This window comes from Pelmatolapia mariae, linkage group LG18 (genome assembly GCF_036321145.2).
Source record: "Pelmatolapia mariae isolate MD_Pm_ZW linkage group LG18, Pm_UMD_F_2, whole genome shotgun sequence".
Lineage (NCBI taxonomy): Eukaryota > Metazoa > Chordata > Actinopteri > Cichliformes > Cichlidae > Pelmatolapia > Pelmatolapia mariae.
In genome coordinates, this window is record NC_086243.1 from 12,015,115 (window position 1) to 12,039,760 (window position 24,646).

Sequence of the window (24,646 nt, forward strand, 5' to 3'; positions counted from 1 at the left end):
ACAATAAGAGGAGACACATTTAGGGTTGTCTGTTGTAACCAAATAGAATTAAAACATTTCATCTCAAACTAATTTCTTGACAACCACAGCATAATCCAATCCACGCAAAGCCTTTTAAACAGAACACATTTAACTCATAGAGAAGACTGTCCTCTCACCACCAGTCTTAGCTTTAGTATCCATCCCACATAAAAAAAAAAAAAAGTAGAAACTCATTAAAACTGTTGGTGCGGAAAGAGTGGGAGAGGCAGGGCAACTGAAGTCCTGGAGTGGGTGAGAAAGTCTAAGTTATGCCAGTTATGGGGGCTGCAAATACCATGAAACTACTGCTGCACGTCTTTGTTTTCTAGTACTTTTTGGAGTCAAGCTAATGAGAAAAAAACACAATACGAGAAATCAAGTGTCTTGGCTTATTCAGATATATTTATTTTCATCTCATTTACAAATAATAATGCAAAGATACAAAGACAGAAGCCTTCACACGAGAAAAATACATCAGGTACAGTTCAAACGGAAAGCCCCGCCCCAAATCTATAACGTCGCTCACATTTACAGCCAACTTGGATTATTTTGGTCCAATTTTAACAGTTAAAATAGAAAACGCACAATTTGAAGAACAAGGTTTGAACCAGTCGCTTTTAAAGGGTTAGCTCAAAAAGAAAAAGTACAGACCCGCCAAGCTCTGCTGCAGAATGCTAGATTTGCATATTATACGAGCATAATGTTTCCTGTTGCTGCGAGTGCACTACAGAAACATAGTGCACCTCTTCACGGCAGTAAAATGCATTTGCAGTGTGTGGAATAGTTTCACTCAACTTAAAATACATTGTAGAACGTTTTAGCTGCCATTGTGTGAGGCTTGAACCAGCACGGGGCCGTCCTCAAAATGCACTCACAGGATTCATAGCTGTGGGCAACACACTGAGTGACCTTACATGACCATGACTCTGTTTCATCTTCCTGATTCAGTTTGTGTTTTAACAGCTTGTGTCACAGAGCCACTATTAGTCTGACTGTACAGTATTTGTATGTGGTTTTTCTTACTCGTGTTATTTCTCATCGTGTCCATGTTATGTCTCAGTGGGGTTTTTTTTCACTACAAAATACGATTTCACCACAAATTTATAAAACAAAGGCAAAACTAAATGGTTAGTTTAAAGCAAAATACAATATGTCAAGATACTTTGAAATTCGGCATCATGCAGAAAATAGATTTCTCATCTAGTGGACAGGATATAGCAGTCATTTCTTTAAAGGGGACCTGTTATGCTCATTTCCAGCACCAAATTTAAAATAACAAACAACTGCTGACTCTTCTAGAGTAGACGTGCAGGATTCACAGTACAGAATAGCCCCCACGTATCTTATAGAGGGCCCTGGTGCGGCTTCTCAGGACATCTTTAATTTATGCAACAGGCTGTTTTAGCTCTTTCCACTTAAACATACAGAAGGTTTGAACGAAAGGTGGGTGGAGTTCAGGCCTAGTAGTTGGTGCATTGTATTGTAAATTCTCTTTGGACAAGTCACAAAAAAAACAAAAAAACAAGCAGGCATGCAGGCGTCTGCACGGGCCTTCACGAAAGTAGCGTCACTGGGAACCAAGTGGCCCGAGTGACATAAAGTATAAGACCCACAGACACGTTTTAGAAATCAATTTCATAGTGACTTCACTTGCCAAACAATCTCTAGGCCTATCCTACTGGGACCTTTGATGAGCATACTAAGAATATCCACTCTCAGTGACATCATACAGAGCCAAGAGTAGAAAAAAACTAAACATTTAGGACAGGCTTTAGATTACTTCAACACACAATAAAGTAATTACTGTGGTCTTGTTTATTATTAGTGTCTCCCATTCTAAGAGGAAATATAACTGGAAGGAGATGCATAACAGGTGCCCCTTTAATTCATGTTGTAGAAATCAGTAATTGTGTCCAACCTAAACAATGACTTTGTAGGTAAATATGAAATAATTTGAACTATAATGGGATCATTTGAGGAAAAAAGAGGATGTTTTATAACAGTTTAAAACATTTTCTTTTACTTATGGCTGTCTTTTTTTTTTTTTTTTTTTTACCTTTGGTTCAACTGTTGATTTTACTTTAAAAAGAAGGAGAAAAAAGATACAGTGCTGTAGACAAATCTGCTCTGAAGTAAAGACCAATAGAATCTAAATAGTCTAATATGTAACAGGAAGTGGAATTCCTGCAGAATAAAAGTTTTTCAAGTAAATGAAAAGTGCTTCAGGGGCCTTGAAATGCATATGGACGAGGTCCAAAAGAAATGTCAGATAACTCTGAATTAATAAATAATAATATTGAAATAACTGTTCAACATTACTGATTCACTGTTTAAACCACAAAATTGTTTAGCTAATCTACACTGCAAGTGGTTCTACATGCATGTAGTCTGTTTTTCCAGATACAGTATTTAACTCAGCTGAAACATTTTAAGGTAGAGGAAAACAAACGTTGCTCTGCTGTAAACTCTTGTCTCTGTAAACACTGGTGCGATACCTGAACGTTACTGCTTGAAAAGGTGGCAGTAACAGGCGACACATCAGTCAGCGCTTATCTACATTAGCACAAAAAGTGTTTAAAAAAAACAAAACAAAAAACAAACGGAAATAAAGAACCCACAAAAGATGTCAGGCTCACTATAAAGTCTGGAGGTCCAGCAGAGAATATAGAGCCACAATGACATATTGCAGCACAGTATTTCTCAGTGCATTTTCTTACTTTGACATCATATCACATAAAGCACGAAAAACATTGTTCCTACCATACAGCAATATACAAAGCTAGTCTATAGATTTACCATGACATAATCAAAACTCTGTGTGGGTGTTCCACAGGAAAATAAGCGCATACTGGATATTGCGGTATAAAACACAGTATCAAACAACGGCTTCTACATGTGCGTGAAAGGCTGATTACCACATATCTGATGCTTTTAGGCTTCACTTAGCAGTTACGTAGCCTATACACGATGCAGAATCAAAGAGAGACAAAAGACGAGTTTAGCGAACAAGGGGGAAAAAACAACACGCTGCTCAGACAAACAAAACCGACCTAACCATTAAAAATAAAATAAAATAAATTTAAAAAAACCAAGCCATAAAGAGAAAACACTTAAGGAGATTCGTGCAGTCACAAAATTATTAAAATAGAAAAACAACCACCCCACTTTCCCACAGTGATAACTAGAACGCAGGATCACTGACAAACATGATGCATCTGAAATATTAGAGTTTTGTTGTTGTTGTTTTTTAAAGGAAAAAGCTTAAAAATCTAATTTTAAGATTCAATCATAGTTTTGTGTTGCATGAAAATAAATATGCTGGCACAGGGGTCCTCGACACACATCGACAGACACAATGTTTCAGGAACATAACAGCCGTTTTCATAGTGTGGAATAGTGTCCTGGGAATGAATCTATATCTATTTTAAGAGCCTTTTACATTTTATTCTGCCTGCACTGAACTGCAATATTAATTCTGCAAAATACTTTTCAGGGACTGACTCATCCCATCTGGCACAGTATTACAATAACACTTACTGCAAATGTCCAATGCACTATTTTTGTAACTTGAACTGTGATTTGTTTGTTTGTTTTTTTTTGCTAATTAATAATTTATTACAAACGTCTTCGAGCATTGTTGGGTTTTCTTTATTCCGACATGATGCAGTCAGAGCTGCAGCGACTCGACAGACACACCTGTGTGCAAAAAATTTAGGAAAGAAAAATGTGTAACATTATAACAAAATACTCACTGACTGAGTAAAAACTCAGCTCTCTTCAATAGATTTTTTATAGAAGTTTTCAAAAATAACTATAATTCAATTTTCTTTTTTCATTTTTCTTTTCTTTTTTCTTCTTCTTCTTCTTTTTTTTCTTTTTTTTTTTACAAGAAGGCAAGTTTTATCAAAGACAGGACAGACAGGTCCAGTGCACATAACAGTCACGAGGGTAGGTGGGGACGGGGGGTTTGGTATATACACTCTGAGAAATCAGTGTTTTAAATAAATGCATAAAGTGCAATAATGAGACACGTTTCTGAATGAACTCAAAGGACCCATCTACTGAAACACGCACTGATTTTCACGGAGGATTTTTAAAGCACGAAAGCATACGACTACGAGAGCGACCAGAGCGATACGGAACGAACCGATAAAGGGCACGGACAACACGAGCGCTACGAGAAAACGGATACATAGAGTCGCTGTAGTGCCAGGGAAACGAGCAAAGCAACACATAAAACTTAAAGTAGGATGTCATATCCGCTTTGGGGAAACAATATGTGTCCTTAAGGACATAAAGGCTAGTTATGAGAGGCAATGAGGATGACAGGATGGCAACAACATGGTTGTACAGATGTGACCTAAATACATTCTCTTTGTATCAACAATTCTGTTCTATTATAGAGGCAGTTCAATTGTCTGGAAAAATATACATATATATATATATTTCAACTATGCTGAGGTCACATCTTTGGGAGTAATCCTGTGTGCCACGCTCAGTGTGCCTTTTTTCCCCCACCATCTCTACACCTCACTAGTCTGAAAGAACGGAAACAGTTTCAAAAGTAACATGGCACGGTCGCCGTGCGTCCTCTAAGAATCCTGCACGCTGCCTTCCTGCGTATAAGGGTTCGATGTGTGTGTTTCATTTTACAGTCCCAAATCGATCACTGTAGTTTTGCATAGATACCGTTACGCAAACTCTAATCACATTCTGTACATGTAAAATATAAAACAAAGCCTGTAAACATCTAGCTCGTATTCCTCATTTATCCGTTTAGGTGCGATAAATGAAGTTGAAAAATGATATGGTAGTGACGACACAACGGCGGATTACGTAGGCCAAACCACCTGTAAAAAATTACTCCATCCCTAAAATGCTTCTTTGTTTTTTTCCCTCTTTCTTCCTCATCTACATAAGAGTCATCTTTGCATGAAAACCAAAATGTAGACGCTATTAAGGCAAAACAAGTATGCACAGTGATTTGTGATTTCATGCATAAACTGATGACCGCCACTGACTATGATAAAAATCAAAATTCAGCATTCCCTAAAAATAAATTAGTTTGCAAAAGAAGGGTGACTCATCGCCTCACCGGGGCTTCCATTACAGCTTGGGACAGAGGGAGGTTAAGCTCAACAGGTGTTTCCTCTGAGTCATCAAGCTACTCTATGTTAACAGCCGTGCGATCGCTATAGTGTGATTTATTACGGGTTTGCTCTACAGACATAGTTTAGTCAGTCATTGATGGAGAATTAGAGACCGGGCCATTTATGCCCTCAAATTTTCATTAAGCTTCCTCGAATAAAAACCGGGTATATCATCTAAATCGCAACAGGATCCATCAATCACAAAAGGTAGTGAGAGAACCATTAAAGGGAAGCTGGCAGCAGTCTTTAGAAACATTTTAAGAGCTCATTTGTGGGAGTCGATTGGGTTGGTAGATGTGGAATTGACGCTCAGCCCAGATGAGGCCCTTGATCAGCCTGATTCTAGATATCTTCTCCTCAGAGACCCTCGGCTTTAGGTAGCAGAGTTCACACACCTGTTACACCCGCTACTTTTGTTACAGCCTGTCAAGGCGAAATGCATCCTCGGTGGCGGAATCGGTGAGGACCATGTCCGGGTCATTGAGCATGTGCAGGCCATCGAGCGTCAGCGGGTCGATTTTCAGATCGTCCAGCGGGAACTGAGAGTCCACATCAAAGCTGACATCTGTGGGCAGCGAGCCAGACAGGTCCTTGGGCAGGCTGGGTGGAGACTCTCCACTCACTGTGGAAAGACAACAAGAAAAAAAAAATTGAAAAAATCAAATACTATTCATCTCACTGAGGTTTCTAAGGGAGGGAAGGAAGGCTAAAATTAGAGACAACTTCAATGAAAACAAAAGAATGCAGAGGAGTGTGGGTTATGATTTGATAACAACTTAAGGGGACAGCTTGGCATCATAATTACATATCTAAGTGAAGCTGATTATTAGGAGGGCTAATTTTTTAAAAACTATTAAAGGCAAACCTTAAGAGGATGGTTACCTTTGAATCTACATGCAGATAAGTGTTATACCTCTGTGCAGCATATTAAGGTAACATTCTAGTGATTGTATGACAGTTTGGTAGCCCGCTACTTTCATACTGCTCAGAGCATAAATAATCAAGTTGGACTTTCATTATTTATCCTGTGATTTATGCCCGATTTAGACTTCTGTGGGAAATCTACGTCGTAACTTCCGTCATAACTGCAACCACCTTTTTTATCCTTGATGTGCAACTCGTGAGAAATGGAACAACACGTCGGGTTGTGGCAGCACGCAACGACTGAATGACGTGGCAAATGACAAAAAAGACATATTTACTGTTTCATGAAAAATATATAGCATTTTGAATTTGATCGTAGCAACATATCACAAAAGACTTGATATGGGAGCGAAAAAAGAGAGGATGCAGAGTTTCTCAGTGGTAAAGTGGGGCAGAAATGCAATAATCTGCAAAGAAATGTCTCAGGAAATTGTCAAACTATTTCAGAATAACGTTCCTCAGTGTCAAATTGTGAAGACCTTGAATATCTCATCATGTATAGTGCATAAAATCATCAAAAGATTACAAGAATTTTGTGTGTCTGTTTGGTAGAAAGAATAATGAACGCCAAAATTAATGCCATTCTCATCATCCTGAGCTCTTTCTCTTTACTGCCTATTAAACTGGGAGCAGCCGAAAGTTTTCTCTCCTTAGCGTGTTATTATTAACATGCTTCATTTTAGCATTTTAATTCAAAGTGCTGTTGCTTCCATCCAGTGTGATGCATTATACCAATCCAGTAATCAACCAAATCATTGTGAAGCTTCTTTTGTTCAGTTACTGTCACAAGACCTACAAGAAAACGTGAATCACAAGCGTTCCTCCAGACTTGGATCTACCAGTTCTACACTTTAGAGTCTGGGTCTCTGCCTTAACAGGCCACTTGCTGCATGACTTGAGAAGCCGTGTGAAGTGTCGAAACAGCACCTGTGAGAATGATGTTGGGGATGTTGCCATGGCTACTGTATCCAAGCTGCTGCGAGTCCTGAGGGTTGCAGTGGCCAGTCAAACCCATCATAAGAGCCTGGGAGTAATTGAGGGTGGAGTTCTGGTTGTACAGGCTGTCAGAGCTGATGGGGGTCTCCATCATGTTGAACTGCTCCAACTGTCAATCCCAAAAGAAAGAAATAATGCAACAAGTCCCTGAAGTAGGAGAAAGGTAAATGCAGGAAAAACATGCGAAGATGATTGGTTTCTATCTGACACAGACAGAGCCTGTACCTGCTGTGAGAGCGCACTGGCTTGAATGGAAGGCAGCTGCTGGTCGTAGAAGTCTGCAAACACGCTGCCCAGTATGGAGTTATGCTGCAACAACAAACAAGCAGTGATCTGTTTATTATAGATGCAGGTCAAAATTACAAGTGCGCACCATCAATATGAGCATCTATATATATTGCATCAAGGCTTCAGACATAATACATTAAACATAAAACACGGGATATACAAAACGAGACAGTCAAAGCAGCTGGAACACTGCAACATGTCACAACGTCTGGAAATGTGTGAGGTTTTTAATGTACAAATGCCCACCCAGTTTGCATATGCCAACACATTTAGTGTTTTTACGTGAATGATGCACCATCAGTGTATTTATTTTATCTTTTGTGTTTTAAAAAGAAAAAATCTCGGAATTACAGCACTGTCTAGGCAATAAACTACCAGATGTTATACTGGAATTTTACACATTTATCATGTAGTTTCACTGGTCTGACCCACTAACAATCAAAGTGGGCTGCATGTTTGACACCTCGGGTCTAAACAACCAGATACAAAGGCTTAGAATAATTAGCATTTTTTTATATGCCTCTATAAAATGCTTATAGCTGATTTTCTTTCTTGAGGAGGCCATCACAAGTCTTTGAGCATCTGCCATAACGTTTTGCACATTTGTGTGACATTACTGCAGCACAAACCTTCTTTTAGCACAGGTTGCATGTATTCTTATTTACAGAATTAATTTTAATTGCACAAAAATGATTTAAAACCTGCAAAAAATAAAAGAAAAAAACAGTTGTAGTAATCTGCAGATATGTAAATAAATATATTATATGATAAAAGAAACAAATAAATGGCTTAATTAATCACACGAGGCAAAATCTTTCAATATCAGCTGCCGATATCTTACAGCTCTCTGTATACATAATACACTGAAATGCAAACCTGCCAAATGCCCCAAATCGCCTACGTAAGGACAACAAAAGGAAAGCCTTACATGAAAAAGGAGCTTCCTCTCCTGCCTTCTGGCTTCCACGTTTTAATTAAGACAAACCAAACAGGATGTAATGTGCGTTAAAATAAAGGGAATCACTGAAAATGTAATCCCCTCTGTGGCTTTATTCTCCCCACCACCGACTCATCCAGCGCAAGCTAATTCTCTTGAAATTCCTCATTTGAATGTCCTCATCGAATCAGCAGCAGGAATTCTCCCGTTTCATTGTGGCCTCTTAATGTATAAGTAATTGGATCATATTCTCAGTCTGTGCTCCACCTAGTTCTAAACCACATTATCTGTGTGCGCTGCACAACTCCCCACGGGGCAGAGCAGGATAACAAGAGAACACAGACTGTCGGTTGTGGTTTGGCCCGTGGATAACCTCGGGACTACGAGTGAGCCACTTCAGCTCTGGAAAGACCCGAGTTGGGAAAGCAAACATATAGAAATGCACACACAGCATGAATCAACTCTGTCACTCGTCACATTCCTCTCTCTCTCCACATCTCAAACACACAATGGCACGTTTAAAATTCAGAAACTATAACTTCAATCTTTGGACCAGTAAAGGCTTACTAGATGCCACTTTTAAATGTGTAATTCCAGACAATATTTAAGAAAGAACACTTAGCAATAGGCGATTAAAAGATTATCAGCACTACCTTTTGCAAATCTTACATGCTTTTACTAAGTCTCACACACATCACCGACAGCCCTAATCCATGTTTACCTTGGGTGTGTTAAGTTTATCTTAATGCACTACGTTGCAAGCAAGGTTCAGTTTGCACAGATTAAACCCCGATCAGCAGCTTTTCCTGAAAAATCCTTCAAAGGGGATTAATACCTCCCTTGATGCTCACCCATTCCCCCCCATGCTGGTGCAAACCCACAATAAACACAGAGATCTGACAAACATGGGAAAGAACAAAACAAACTCCACTTCACAGTCTAATAAGCAAGACTGGGAGGGAAACGGTGGAGTTGCGATGCAAATACCACAAAAAGCAGCAGAGGAGGAGGAAGGTCAGGGACACGGCTACATCACAAAACACATCAATGACACTGAGAGACTGCTTAAAGAGACTGGTGGTCAGATCTGGGCAAAACAAGAGCTGCTTAGGGTTCACAGTTTGTCAGCGCTTAATGTGATCATTCAGATCAGGAATATAACAAACTTTTTAATGCACATCTTCTATGTATATATTATTAACTTTAAGTACACACAGACAGCTTTCTCCCAGAGTATTTCCTTCACTGCGCGGTTTCACTTCCTCTTATGTCAAGCATGGAAAACACATCAGTGATTCATAAGGTTAATGATGCCGCTGTGCATGTTGGTAGACTCAGGCTCAAAGAAACCCCAGGATTTCCTGCTATTGCTCGTTAAAATGTCAACTAATAGAGGCTGCACTGTGTTTTATCTACTTATGAGATACTAATAGATATTATTCTTTTTTTGGCTTATAAAACACAGAAAGTAATCATGTGTAAATACATAAATAATGACAATACAATTAACTTAAGGGGGGGTGAAATGCTTGTTTTGATGTTATGGGTCTTGCTGAAGGGCTCGCTTTTTATTTTATTTTTTTTGCCCAGATCTGTATCAACAAGAAAAAGCTGCACGGAGTCCTACTCAGCAGAGATAACCACAGCACTACGATGCAAGGGACGGTGATGTTTATACAAAGCGAGCCAGCAGCTCGTTCAGTCCATACGCCCTTACTTGAGGCGAGCCTCCGGGTGAGAAGCCTTGATTGGAGACGGGAGAGGTTGGAGATTGATTGGCAGAGGATCCAACCCTACTGCGGTACTGTTGAAGGGACGAGGCCTGATACAAGAGGATACATTTGAGTTATTCACACTGGAGGCCGTCTTTTTGTTTCCCCCCCTCGTTCGTTGTGTGTAACTCTTCTCCTATTGAACAAGGAGCTTTGGTTAACCATGTCTGTGGTGTTTTTCTTGCAGGAGACTGGGGATCAGAGGAATATTGAACCTGTACATACTTGTAGCTAATGCTGAAATGTCATTAGTATGATCACAATATGTGACGAGTGATGTGTAGATCTCACGTCAGTGGAGTAGTAGCAAAAAAAAAAGAAAAGTGAAAGACTGAAAACTATAGGGGATTAATTAGTAAGAATATCGCTGGAAATTAAACCTGAGCAAGTGAATATTTTAAAAATAGTGACCAGGGAAAACCCACTCTGCTATCTCTTGTTCTGTCCTATCATCAGATGTTTTTTATACTATCTAACAAAATAAAAAAAATCTAAAAAGTACTATAAAACCTTCCAAGTAAGCAACAGATACGCCATCAAGTAATTAAGATTTATCAAATGAGGCTGATAATGTGTAATCATTTACACGTCAACGAGGAGTTCAAACCTTTAAACTCCTAAACTATTAAAAGATAAGTTACCAAAATAATGGTAGCATGAGATGAGAGTGATAAAAAGGAGTTCAAGGTCTGTGGATAGAGCTATAAACCGGTGACCTGGTCAGTGGCGTCGAATAAACCTGTTTGAACTCGCCTGAAAATGAAAGAACGTGATGTTTTCCGTGACATTACTTTGACTGTAAAATGATAAAAACATTTCCTTATTAGCGGTTTAATAACAAGAATACAAGTCTAGGATCCAGATCCCAGCGAGCTTCCTATGCGTTTTCCGTGACCTCACACTGCACAGTCTTTTACGGAGATGAAGAGAATGTAGGCCACTTCATTTCTGCAGTAATCCAAACACATTCCCATCGCAACAGTGGAGCGAAGCAGCGAGAGCCAAGATCTGAAGGAAAAGCAGCGCCTTACAGAAGCTTTCAGATTCACTGATGTTTTGCGAATCTCTTTGTGCATTTTTTACATTCTGCTTTAGTGATTTTTGGGGGGGACTTGAACTCTGCAGAGAAACAAAGAAATTCTGGGACTGCAAAATTATGGTTTTGTATCATAGCTAAAATAACAAAGAAAGAACAATTGCACTGTCACACACAGTCCTATTTTCATGTCCTTTTTTTTCCCCAAGCAAAACGTCTGTTACAAAACACACTCTTGGACAACTTCACGTCACAGCTGAACGTCTACGATATCAGTTCTGATTACTTCGACGTGGCAGTGTGTTTGCGAAACCCCGACCCCAACACGTTAACACCATCTGAAAACAGTTCTTCGGGAAAACTGGGAACCAGCCAAGGAGAACCAGTCATCACTGGGTTGTTGTTACAACAAATCAGCGAGACACAAACTGCTCACCGCGTTCATGTCGATGGTCATGTTGGTTTGCGAGGACGCCTGGTTGTCTGACGGGGAGCAGGAGTTCACCGAGGACGGCAGCTGGACCAGACCCGCCTGCTGGAAAATAAGCAGTGGACTCATAAATAGATAACTAATCTTTAAGCACCACTGTATAATTTTAATGCTTGCTTATCACACACGCATTATATTCATATCTTACTTTATTACATCTTGGCAGATATGAAAACACATCAAAAGAAAAAAAAAAATCACATAAAAGGCTACAAGTTGCCTTTTATGTGATATTTTTAGGAGTTTAGATTTTAGAGTTTTATATGTTTTTGTTGAATTTTATTGTCAAAGTTCATGCCAAAATGTAAAAAAAACCACACACATAAACTTTCTAGTTAAAGATGAAGAGTCTGACCTGACTATGCACAAGGACTGCTGTACTGACATTCTCCTGTAAAATCTCTTTTTTCCCAGACCCCGAGGCAGCAGGGATATGGTTTTACTTTTGGCATCCGGTTCCTTTTGACCCTCTAAGTAAATCATTGTGTATTTTTTGTCAAAATGTTATACTTGCGTCTCATCTGTTGTTCTGGGAGTTGAGATACATGAACAAAGATTTGAGCAAGTTAGCGAGATCTCTGCAGGTGTTTTGCAGTTGGCCTTGGGTTCTTTGTACCTTCTTCAGGACCACGTGTATTTGCACTTGCTGTGATCCCAATAGCCCCACGTCATTATCTCCTCTGTTTATTTCATTGTGGACCGATGAACGCCTAGATTCTTAGAAATGTGTCTGTAGCTTTTAAGGTGTTTGTGCAAAAGCCCTAGCGAGAAAGCTCTTGTGACTGAGTCATAGTTATCACAAGAGAAAACTCTCTATGGCTTTCTTACTGAGCACAACCTCTACAACCCACACTTCTAGTCTCATCTTCATAATTGGAACACCTGAATCCAAACAGCTTTTGGAGAAGCAATTAGCAGAGATTCACTTTTTTTTTTTTTACAGACTCTGTGATAATAACTCAGTATGTTGAATAAAGACGTGGAAAGCACAGTTGTTGGTGTGTTTTTACTTTTAGTCAACTGTGGCAAAAATGAAGATCTGCTCAAAATGTAATCAAAGTAAATGAAATAAAAGCAGACGTGACAGGAATATCAAAGGGTTTGCCAAGTTTTCTTCCAACTAACTGGTAAGTGAAATCATCATAGGTTTTATTATTTATTTGGAACCTTATTAAAAAAATATGGTTATAATAATTCATTTATGAACTGCTGCTGCTATAACTCTGGTGTGGTTAGTCTCTAATTCCATCTCATTAAACATCTCAACAATAGAGAGGTGACTGAATCACAGACGAGTAAAAGTAAGTAAGTCTTAGTAAGTCGAATGTTCCCATGAGAGCCAAAACGCATCATCGTCGTTAAATGCAGTTTATCTATTTTTCCCCTCATTTTTCATCTTACTCACTCATTCACAATCTGGATGCTATCAGTCTAATTAAAAAGCAGCAGCAGCTGCAGATAAACATTAAGTCTGAGATCTTAAAAGTCTGCCTAACGTCAAAGTTTTGTAATATTCTTTTTTTTTTTATGGGCTGTGGAACACAAAAATGCATTTTCATTTCAGTTAAACATGAACGGCTTCATGATTACAGTTTGTTAGGACACGTGTTCAGTAACATTTAACATAAAGCTATAGTTTCAAATGATTTAGCATTCATGTGATAAACAGAGATAATATGTATGAACATTCTTAGAATGAAAAGAATGAAAACATTCATAAATCCCAAAATATTGGAAGAAGTTGGAAAGACTTGGAGATTGGGATTAGCTGTACTTGCGTTAATAAACATAATCCCGAGATTGGAGATTTAGGGAGCTGACAGACTGATGAAATAGAAAGCAGACCACAACGCCAGAGTCACAAACTGAAACACAGCAACAGGTTTGTAAAGGAATGGACTCGATCCTAATTTCCAGTGAAACTTCCTGAGGTCTATACCACGGCCACTGAAAATTCAGGACTCTGATTGGCTGGAAGACCCAGATTAACTTTTACTAGGTAAGTTATTTCATCAATTCCAAAATTTAGACTTAACTTCAGATGATAATGACTCATTCTCTACTACTACCAATAACAAACATGATCAGATGCTTCTCTGTATGTTGTACATGACTACAATTTTAAAGGCGTGACAAGTCCGAGAGTGTGATTCGAGTGTGAATCCACTGCAGCTACTATAGCGGACCCAAGAAATATAATTCCTTATAAGGAAAAGTTTGAGGAACGGCTGCGGCAGAAAAGTGAAAACCGGAGAGGAAATGCAACCAAAACTGCGAAGAAAATGAAAAGATGTCCACAAACCACGGGTAAAAGCGAGGGAGTGAGAGAGAAAGTGAGTCAGTGCCAGGGGGAGGGGGCAGCGATATGCAACATCTGCACTGGCAGCATGTTGTGTAGGAGAGCACATTGCTTTGTGTTGTGCTGAAAGTTTCCCTTTATCGCTTCGGCTTCAAATAACTCTGACCTAAGGTGATAGACATTCTAAGAGGAAGTGACTAGCAGTGATGTGGCTTTAGCTGCGGGCAGAAACCAAGTTAAACTACTCTCAACTCTGAGGTGATTGTTTGAAGTAACTAACAACAGGGCAGGGCGGCCAACTGTCAGCTGTAAAGCGGCAGACAGTGAGCGAATTGCTTCATATGCAGATGGACTAACGCGCAGCGATCCTCTGGATGTTTAAAACGGGTAAATGAAAACAAAAGGAGACACACGTCTGAGTTAAACAACTGCTGTTGACTCATTCATTGATTTTTTTGGCAAGTGGTCATAATACTATATAAAACTGGATGTTCGTACATATGAATGAGATGAAGTATATTATGTTTTGAGCTGTGGCTTTGGATAGAAACTCACTTGCTGGTTTGGGTGTGTCTGGGACGACGGCTGCTGGCTGAAGAAGGCGTACTGGGACAGCTGCTGCTCCAGGTTCATGGCATTAATGGCTGCCTGTTGGGAGCAAAGCACTTTATATGACAGAAACCTCAAAAAGCATTCATTTCAGTATTTGCAGCCTGCCTTATTAAAAATCATGACACTGTTTGTATGTCTATTAATGTACAACGCTTTCCTCTTGAGTACCTGGGAGAGAGTGAGAGGTGGAGTTGTTGGGGAGAGCTGCAGGTTCTGGTGCTGGTGGGAGTCTCCTGCGTTCAGGATGAGAGGAATCACATTATCCTGCCCGGCCTGGATTTCCATGGCTACTGTGGGTTGAGACGTGTTCACTCCTACCCAGCACAAGAAAACAGTTTCCTTAAAGACCCAACCTGGCACCAAACAATGCTGAAATGCAAGATCCTTCATATCCTGCACATAACTTTAAGATATGCCCAGAGAGAACAGAGCAGAGAGTGCTTATTACCACCTTGTGTGTTACCCAGAGCCTGCGTGCTGCTCTGGGAGCCGAACGAGGCGGCAGCTGGGTCGTCGTGGTCGAGCGGGGTGGGCAGCGGGGGAGGGAACTGGATGTTGGTCAGATCGGGAAGAGAACCGCCAGTGTTGTGGGCTGCTGGTTTCATCGAAGCGGTCAGCTGCTGTTCTGGAGACGGGAAAATGCTGCAGAAAAACAGATGGGTGCCGTAAACTCTCCAGTGATGACATCCTTGATATACTCGGTGATGAAATAGCAGAACCGCCAACACCAGTAGCTTATTCAGATTACTTGGAAATGTCTCCCGAGGCAAACAAGTCCAGAGATATTTGGACTTCATGCATTTGGCCCAGGGTATTTTTGCAAATATTTTGGCGCCACACTCTCATTCCTTTGGCAGTTGAGTGAGTTAAAATGAAAATCTCGAACTACAGTCAGATGCTTTCAGTTCAAAACTATGCTTTATTCACACCCATTCATCAGATTTGTGTAAATATGTACCTAGCCGAAGCTTCCTTTCTGGATTTAAACACTATATCGTAACAATGTGACCAAAGTGCCCCTCAAAATTATTTACACTGAAACATAATTTCATTGTGTTACTCAGACTATAGAGGAAGGTATCCTTAGACAACCTAAGACAGTAAAACTCACTGGATTCCAGGAACTTTGCAGGGCTTGGATCTTGAAATGTTCTAAAGTGGGAGAAAAAAAGACAACTAGTGTATCAGGAAGACCAGTAAGATACTCAGGTGAAAAACATTTTGTGTGAAGATTTACTTTTTTGCTGTCCCAGTTATGTTTCTGTCCATCTTCATCCACCTCTTGTTTAATTGCTTCAGACCCTGGTACGGTGAGTAGGAGGACTGGAGAGAGGGAGAGTGAGAGAGAGAGAGAGATGGAGAAATTAAAAAATAAATCTCCTCAATCTCTTGGATCTACAGATGTCCCGCCTGTTGAAGCTCATAATAACTGCCTTCATTTAATCAGATCAAGTGAGTAAGTGCAGTCGTTAATGTATGTAGGGTCAAGTTACAACATATATATACATAAATTTATATATATCCAAGCACTATTGCATTGTAAGGTACAAAATGATAACAAGGTACCCAGCAATTCCCTTTGAGTAAGCACTTGGTGACAGTGGGAAGAAAAGGGTTCCATTAAAAAGAGGAAAAACAAAAACAAAAAAAGAAAGTAGACAAGAAGTGTGACATTAGTAAAAGAAAAAAGAATTCTGAATGCAAATAATGGGTAAAAGCACAAACACTTCTCCAAGATGATACATACAAATTCAACCAAAGTGCTTCTAAAATTGACATAATTCCCCTCACATGGCCATTAGGAGCGAAATTCACATGGTACTTGAATGCACCCCATCTTCACAGCAATCAATTTTCCTCCTCTTGCCTTCAAAGCCGCATTCAAACCCTTTCATCATACACTGGAGGGCGCTTCCACTGAGTCGTCAGGAGAAAGCAACAAAATACCACAAAAGCTAAACAGGATCACAAAAAACAAAAACAAAAAAAACCGCCAAATACCACTGACTACTGCAGATAATGCAAAAAAACACTCATTTAAAAAGCACAAATAGACTAATTCAAGGCAGAGCTAACAGCTCATTTCATGCAGGGTGTCTGTACGAAGTGAGCTGACACGCACCACACTAATGAACATGTCTCTCACACTACATGGCGAGAACTTCTTTGAAATCTTGTGTACCTCGTTTTGGCTGCAGCTCCTGTGATCCTCCAGTGAAGGAGGCCTGCTGGGCAGGAGTTAGTGTGCTCTGATGCAGTGCTGAGTCAGAGTTTGTCCTGCAGCACAAGAATTTTAAACTCACATAAGGCGATCTATAGACAAAATCTACCCGAATAGCACAAAAAAGTACATAGTGGGCAACTACAGCACTGCGTGACAACAACATTACGTGCAGCAGTCAGTTATTTTTAAATGTTTAATACTGGAATAAGGACACTGGAATAGTTTGCAGTGTAAATATAAACATTTCAATAATTTTTCTCAATGGCAGAAATCTGTGAAAGTCATTAAATATGTGACAATGCAGAAGGATTTCACAGTCAGAGTGTTAGCCTTGTGGGTCTTGCCACTCTGAATGTGTCTTGCATTATTATCTGAACACGCTTCTTCATGACAGGTGAAAAAAAAATGTATTTAGTTGCAAGAAGGCCATGCCGAGACATTGTGTCATTATCAGAGACTGTCTTACCTCCTCCAACTAGTATCAGGTGGCGGCGAGAGATATACTGAGCCATATGGACAGCTGTCAATGTGACATCGCAGGTTAAGAAATAACAGCTGGAGAATGAAAGCCTTGGCAGAATCAGTGTACTCTCTTCTGTGAATTCAAAAAATAAATAAATAAATGAAAAAAGCACTGTGCTTGGTGATCTTCTACAATACAGGGTACACTTTCATTATCTACAGGCTGAAGTCTTTTACAAAAATGCCCACAAACAGTTTGATTAAGATCTAAAAATCTGAAATCAAGAAGCACTTCCACTTCAAAAGCTGTCTGAATACAACAGCATTATTAATGAAAAGGTGTTAATAATTGCTTGTTCTGCACTGTGTATTTTTCAATAATGCTACCATGAAGGAGCATTTAAACACAAATGTATATTTTATGCATATATTAAGCTTTAAAAAACAATAATACAGTTTAAAGATTTGCATTGACTTCTGCTGGAGAATGATGAGAGCCCGCAGGTGGTTTCACTTATACTGTGTGATTAGTCCTGTTCTCAGAACTGTGTGGGTGTGTGCAGACTATGGTTTATTAACATCTCCACGATGCTAATGTTCAGCTGTTGACACCATGTTATTCCCAGCCAAACTCCTCCCACTGAATATTTATCATAATACATGAAATCTCTGTCTGTCTGTCTGTGCGTTGGTTTCTTTGTCCACCAACTCCTCCGAGAGCATTAGAAGATGAACAACCAAACCTGTGCACACAAGTTCATCTTAGGCCCCGGAAGGTTCTTATCTATATCAGATACTGCGGCATCATCGCATTGCCTAGCAACCACCTAGCAACAGTTTGAAATGATCCATTTTTTCGCACTTATGCACCTTATAAAAGCACTGTATCGTTTGTATTTTACAACAGTAACATTTAATTTGTATTCGCAAAAGCTAAATTATGCATGACACATTATGATGGCATCATGTTGCCCCGCAACCACCTAGCGACAGGCTAAAATGACCTGTTTTTAGGCTTCGTGCACCTACAGCAGTTTATGAGAGATTCCTATTGTTTTTCATTTCAAAGCTACTTCTCATTTGAATCCACAAAAAGCTGAAATATTCATGCCTAGTAAGCACCTAGGAATGGGTTAAACTGACCCATTTTTAGGATATAAACATGTTTGTTTGTTTTTTCTCAGTGTGATTAAGTATATCAGGCTTCCAACAGCATGAACAGGCCAAAAAAAAATACTGTAGCATGGGGCATGCATTGGTAGGATAACATCTGTGCAAATTCCTAATAATCTGCAGAAATGCCACTCTACTGCTCCTAAAGAAAAATTTGACCAAGTGAAGTTTTGACCAAGCACTCTGATTTAAACTGAAGCTCAGAAACCAGATAAAAACCAACATTAAACAACACTTCACCCAACAGGCAGCATAAAAGGATATCTGTCGTCCGTGTTTGTCAATAGACAGGGGTTTCCGGTGCGGCGATGTGATGCGGTTCCGATCGCGGTAGACTCTTTCCACCAATCCGTGGTGTCGCGTCGACCTGTTCATGTCGAGCCCTGAATTCTGACAAATAAAGACAAGGAAAAAAAATGCGTAATGAACTGGGCAAATTGCAAACATCACCTTTCAGCTCCTCACCAGCCTGCAGTATTAGACAGAGCTGAATGTGTAACAATAACAAGAGAGTTTTTGAGGTCATTAATCTACAAAAAGCACTGCGGCAGCCACGGTAGTCAGCACTTTACCTCAGTTACACTGCTCTTGGCCAGCAGAGAATAAACATTTCCTATGAGCATGTAGCACAGGAATGAAAGGTAAAGTGGCCCGGGGTGAAAAGGATGGCGGAAGACTGGAAAAAGAAAATCTGAAATGTGTGCATTATGTTCTACGCGTGTTCTTCAGCTTGTTTGTTTGTTGCTTTTTTGTGGGTTGTTATTTCATTGGCAAAGAAAATTAAAACTACGAAACTGCATTACATTTTCCTTTTTTTTAAGGTTGGTATCTTGTTCCATTTGTCTGATAGGAAAGCTATTCCGTGGAAATTTCAAGGACAAGGGCTTTTTAGCCCACATGACAGATGTTTTCTGTCTTGGTGTGCAGCTTCAGTGCCTTTCAAGCAAGAGACTGTTTCCAGCGCTGGCTGAGAGAATGAAACATGGAGCAGCTCTTCTTTCTCATATACACAGACTGACACACTAAGCAACACAGCAGTTGCGTTGCAGATAGCACTGAACGCAATGATTTTTTCTTTTTTTTTTTCCCCAAATAAAATGAAACCTATTATTCAGAACAAATTACACACAACCTCCTGACCCGTTTTCCCTTCAATTTCTAACATTTATTATTATGCAATATCAGTTTTAAGGCTTTCACTGAAGACTGACATTTCTTTTATGTTTCTTTCGACAATTAATGCAAATCCTTTACTGCCACCTTTGAAGCTGCTCCTGAAAACAATTCAAAGCAATAAAAGAACTTCTGCTTCTGTTCACGTTGTTGCCGAGTGCACTGAACCCCAGCACGAAGCTGTGGCTCCCTGCACATAAAACACACAATTCAAATTTGGTGTGACAGACGCGGCTTCACGAACGTTCTTATTACGCTGCGGCAGCAACACATAAAGTTCAAAGTTATTGCAGGACTGTGTACACAGTGTTTATTGGACAGAGCCTGCGCCGAGCCACGCTACAACCGTATACAAACCTAATGTAGGCTGTGGCCTTGGATACTTACACTGCCTTCTACTCTTTACTCTAAATAAAGTATTATTTTTGTTCATATACTGCTTACATAAGTGACTTACACAAAGTATGTGACTTCCTGTACAAGAATATTTAGTCCAGGGAAAAAGAACCTCAGGATGTCTAAAAAAAGCGACCAGTCAATACTGCAGGATATTACTTACCCATAGAGATTGGGAAAAAATGGGGGGTATTTATTTATTTATATCACACAATATATTTTTGCAGTTAAGACCACAGATTTAATTGACCTACACCAGGTATATTTTAGTTGTAATGTGAAAGGCAAAGGAAAGACAAGCAATCGTGTACCTGGAAAGGCACGTCGATAGTGCTGTTTCCAATCTGATTGACGTTTGGCAAGGATCCTCCATAGTACTGCCCACGGTTCTGCCCCAGCTGCAAATACTTGGTCTTCTGCAACTGCAACTGCAAGCAGAACAACATCAGGTAAATCAGCAGGCATTTATGGGAAATTTAGAAAAGAAGTAAAAGGTTTTCTCGCTCGCATTAAGTCCACGCTCCAGTTACAGCGATGTAATAAATTAGCTATTAACACCCCACACGCCTAAAAACAAGACCAGGACGTGATATTGTTAATAACGAGAGCTGAATATGATATCCTGTTAGGACATTTTCTTTTTAAGTTGCATGATTGTTTAATTTACATTAAAGGACTGTTTGCAGATTTTTCTTAAATTTTTTGAAGTGCTAAAAGTGAGATTTGCTGATTTTAGCAGTAAAGGAAAGGAAGATCGAAGTGATGGAAACTAAAAGCTGTTTAATTTTGTGACAAATTTAGTTGCAAGCTCTAATGTTTACGGCTAATTTAGTGTCAAATTTAACGGTTTCTTTTTTATTTAATGTGAATAGATTATATGAATGCCAAGGTGCAAGCAAAGCAGTATAGATATAATTCAATATCACTGAATGTGCCTGTCTTCATTTCAAAAGAAAACCCTCCAAACTGTCACTCCAGTGTTTATTTCAAAACAGCCTCCTTTTCCATGTCCAATCAGAGAACCCATGACCAGTCAATTAAATTGTCTTATGCAAGCCCACTGCTTACTGTTGGCAGGGCAGAAAATCTAATAATAACAATTACTATGCCTGCATCAGTGGTGTATTTTGATAAGCCTCCAACCTCAGAGTATATTTCTTTAGCTACATGAACGCAGTCTCTGATGCAACGGATTAGATACTGTAACAACAGAATAGGAAGTCTGGGTCACTTTAATCACAAGAAGCCATGTACGGAGAGAAGCACAAAAGAAAAATCAGAGTGAGAGTTGAGCACAAAGGGAGGCAACAGTGTGAAAGGGTGAAACTCTAAACCCGAGGCATCCTTCCAGCATGTCTAACTCTGGCTCAAACAAGAGCTACCTAATGTTTGTCTTTCCATTAATGACTGGAAAAGTGCATCCTTTCACCAGTTTCACTGCCCCATCTCGCAGTTTTGAAGAAAGCGATCCGGCTTCGCTCTGTTTAATGGGTTTGCTCATACTCCACCTCTCCACTGGGTTTTAATTATATTCAGCTTGGAGGTTTTTGCATAATCTTACTGACAGCCAAACACACAAACGACTGATTGCATACTTAACGAAATCTAGATAAAAAAAAATAAGGCCACAGACCTCCACTCAAAGGGGACCAACCTGTCTAGACATATCGTCTAAAAATATGGAACTATAATAATAAAGTCATAACTCTGATGCAACTTATTCTATTAGTTTCCAGATAAGGACGTGTTTAAAGGTGAAGCATAGGGAGGCCATTTTTCTTAACATGTATTCCCAAACTGATTATTTTTGGTCATTTGGTTACATGTAAATGTTCCATGTAACTATGTTGCATAAGTGCAATGTAAAACGTTACATTTAAGTTACCTGTTCAAATGAAATGTACTTGATTGGTATATATTCAGTTTATACCAAGCGATTTTTGTGTGTGCTCTCACTGGCCACTTCTTTAAGATACACCTCCTCAACTGCTTGTTCATGCAAATATCTAATCAGCCAGTCACAATGCAGCAACTCAGTGGATTTATGCATGTAGACCTGTCAAGTCAAGATGCTTAAGTTCAAACCAAATGGAGAAGAAAGGTTATTTAAGTGATTTTGAATGTGGTATGGTTGTCAGGACCAAGTGAGCTGGTATTTCAGTATTTCAGAAACTGATCTACTGGGATTTTCTAAACACCTCTAGGGTTCACAGAGAATGGTCTGAAAAAGAGAAAACATCCAGTGAGCGGCAGTTTTCTGGGTGAAAACGCGTTGTTGATGTCAAAGGTCAGTGGAGAAAGGCGAGACTGCTTCTAGCTGATAGGAAGATACAATAACCCCGAAAAAACGTTCATTAAAACCAAAGCTTGCAGAAGAAGAAGAACCATCTCTGAATGCACAACATCTTTGAATCTTGAAGCAGATAGGCTACAGCAGCAGAAGACCATACTAGGTGCCAGTCCTGTCAGCTAAGAACAGGAAACTGCAGTTAAAAAAAAATCACACAGAGGATTTAAGGCACTTCTTAATGGGCCAACCCATCACTAGTAAGGTGTACCTAACAAAGTGTCGGGTGAGCGTGTATTTCTAATAATATTTTTTTTTAAAAGCAATGCACATGTTTAGAAGTTTTGCACTGCAGTCTGCCATTGCTGTGTGACTGTGAACCAGCATCCACGATATCTACTTTTACATTTTATTATCGATACTTCTGCTTTTCTGATTCTAGAAAGACCTTTAAGTTGCTCTTTTATCGTCTTCTTAGCAGACACACAAACACTCAGATTCAGAGAAACAGAGCTTAGATAGGATCCCGTTAGTGGTTGATGCTTGCAATGATGTTAAGTCCATCATATTTCCACTCAGCAGCGGTTTCCACTGAAGCCCTGCCTCCATAGGATTTATTCTGGAGGCCTGTGCTGTATGTGGCTTAAATTCCACATAATCTGCTGGCCTTCATCTTTGCCGTAAATGTCACTCATGTTGCAGTGCACACAGGCCTAAGGACCCGTCAGACAAGTTCACCGCGGTTTATATGCACACAAACACACACACACACACCTTAACATATATCCCTATATGCACCACGATTTTCTAATTCATTTTTTTTAAAATGTCAATCTCTGCGTTCACGGATCATATCATATGCTTTAGGTTAATCGCTTCGTATCTATGCCCACGAGATGAAGGGAAAATCGCGGTGCTGGACGCGCGCTGTCAAACACGCATGCACGCCCCTTTGCTTTACACTTGCGTGGGACAAAAATTGTAGCCAATAACTTTTAGGAAAGATGGTCCCCGCAGCACGCATCTACATTTGAGGACCGACACATCGTGTCGGCTCAGCTGGCAGTCCACCGACAGGAGAAAATCGGCCACAGCTGGCAGGAAGCGTCGTTTGTTATTGTTTACCTGTTCTGCGTGCAGCCGCGGCGCTACAAATGCCTATTTGACAGCTCGCTGAAAACAAACGGAGCGCAGACAGGAGGGAGGGAAGGAAAAGGCAAGAACCGGTGTCGTTACCCTCGCTGCTCGGGTTATGCTCAGGTCTTTCATCACTTCTTCAAACGCCGCCGTCTCCTCCGCCTGCTTCTGGTTATGTAAAGCGATTTTCTCGCTGAATTTCCGCGGATTGTTCGAAGTCGCCATGTTTCGCTCTTCTGCTCCGTTTTCCTTCAATGGTCAGCGTCAAGTAACACGGAGGGAGGACGCACAGCTTCCGGTTAGAGAGGCGGACACAACGCAAAGCGTAAAAACGGAATACTTAAAAAAAAGGCAACGTTTACCTGCTTTTCCTTTATCCTGAATGAAAAGTCTTTAAACTTATTTTTAAAAAGGTATTTGCAGTGTCGTGCAGGCCAAGTGGGCTTCCCATATTTGAATTTACTGACCACAGGTGATACCTATAGTCTACAGCTAAAACAGTCTGTGGACTGACTCTAACTAAAACAACAGGAGCCAGTGTGTGACTTATTACAGGAAGGCCACATGTGCAGGATCCCATGAAGCCTCTCCAGCGTGCTAATAAAGCGCTGCGTGATCCTGCTGACACTTATTAAACATGTTAGTGTGTGGGGAATGACGTCCGGGATCTGGGACTACCTAAATCAAATACAGCCATTTTTAGTGTTAAAAGCTTCAAAGATCCTAAAACCGTCGTTACTAACCTGCCGAGGCAAGAAAGGGACGGCATGTGAGCCTAAAATCAACTTCCGGCCGCCGTGTTTTTATCTCATTATCTATTAAGCCGTGCAGGCAGACAACCGAACAAACATTTACTTTTACTTGATTAAAACCAAACGGTTTACACATCTTTTATTATGAAATCTGCTGGTTCCGGTGTACTCGGGGAAGAGAACGACAAACTTGACGCTTCTCCCTAGGTAGGCTTTGCGTGGTCACGTCGCTGCGCGGGGGTGTTGTGGAGGCGCACCGCACATCTGGACTGCGGAACCCCCGCAAAAATTCTCTATTTAAGAAAACATCATTGTGTGCGTGTCCCTTTATATTTCTGAGGACAGTGTAATCTACAGAATTATTATTATTATTATTATTATTATTATTATTATTATTATGTCATTACATTACATTACATTACATTCTCTCTCCACATTACATTTGTGGAGAGACAATTTTCAGTTTGGGTTGGCCTTAGTGTTCATGACTTGAGCCTTGAGTGAGAATGTGGAAGTC

The 24,646-nt window shown here is 40.0% G+C and overlaps 1 protein-coding gene across 3 annotated transcripts; it reads right to left on the bottom strand.

The window, feature by feature from the left end:
• Window positions 1–405: 405 nt before the first annotated feature.
• Window positions 406–23,634, bottom strand: crtc1a (CREB regulated transcription coactivator 1a). 3 transcript variants are annotated; one of them, XM_063461430.1, is made up of 15 exons: window positions 23,477–23,634; window positions 20,265–20,381; window positions 18,647–18,774; window positions 17,216–17,275; window positions 16,708–16,802; window positions 15,763–15,848; window positions 15,637–15,677; window positions 14,977–15,167; window positions 14,694–14,839; window positions 14,469–14,561; window positions 11,561–11,656; window positions 10,034–10,138; window positions 7,317–7,400; window positions 7,023–7,200; window positions 406–5,793 (listed from the first exon to the last, which is right to left on the bottom strand). In XM_063461430.1, the coding sequence occupies exons 1-15, from the start codon at window positions 23,600–23,602 to the stop codon at window positions 5,588–5,590; spliced, it is 1,752 nt and encodes a 583-aa protein (XP_063317500.1). In that variant the 5' UTR covers window positions 23,603–23,634; the 3' UTR covers window positions 406–5,587. The 3 variants fall into 3 exon arrangements, with proteins under 3 accessions (XP_063317500.1, XP_063317499.1, XP_063317501.1); XM_063461429.1 differs by having other exon boundaries at window positions 11,561–11,659; XM_063461431.1 differs by lacking the exon at window positions 10,034–10,138 and having other exon boundaries at window positions 11,561–11,659.
• Window positions 23,635–24,646: the final 1,012 nt, after the last annotated feature.

Coding starts and splice junctions, on each gene's coding strand:
- crtc1a (XM_063461429.1), bottom strand. CDS start 23,602: ATGGCGACTTCGAACAATCCGCGGAAATTCAGCGAGAAAATCGCTTTA. Junction 15,168..15,636: donor TGCAAAGTTCCTGGAATCCA/GTGAGTTTTACT, acceptor GTTTTTCTGCAG/CATTTTCCCGTCTCCAGAAC. Junction 10,139..11,560: donor TGACCATCGACATGAACGCG/GTGAGCAGTTTG, acceptor CTCTTGTATCAG/GCCTCGTCCCTTCAACAGTA.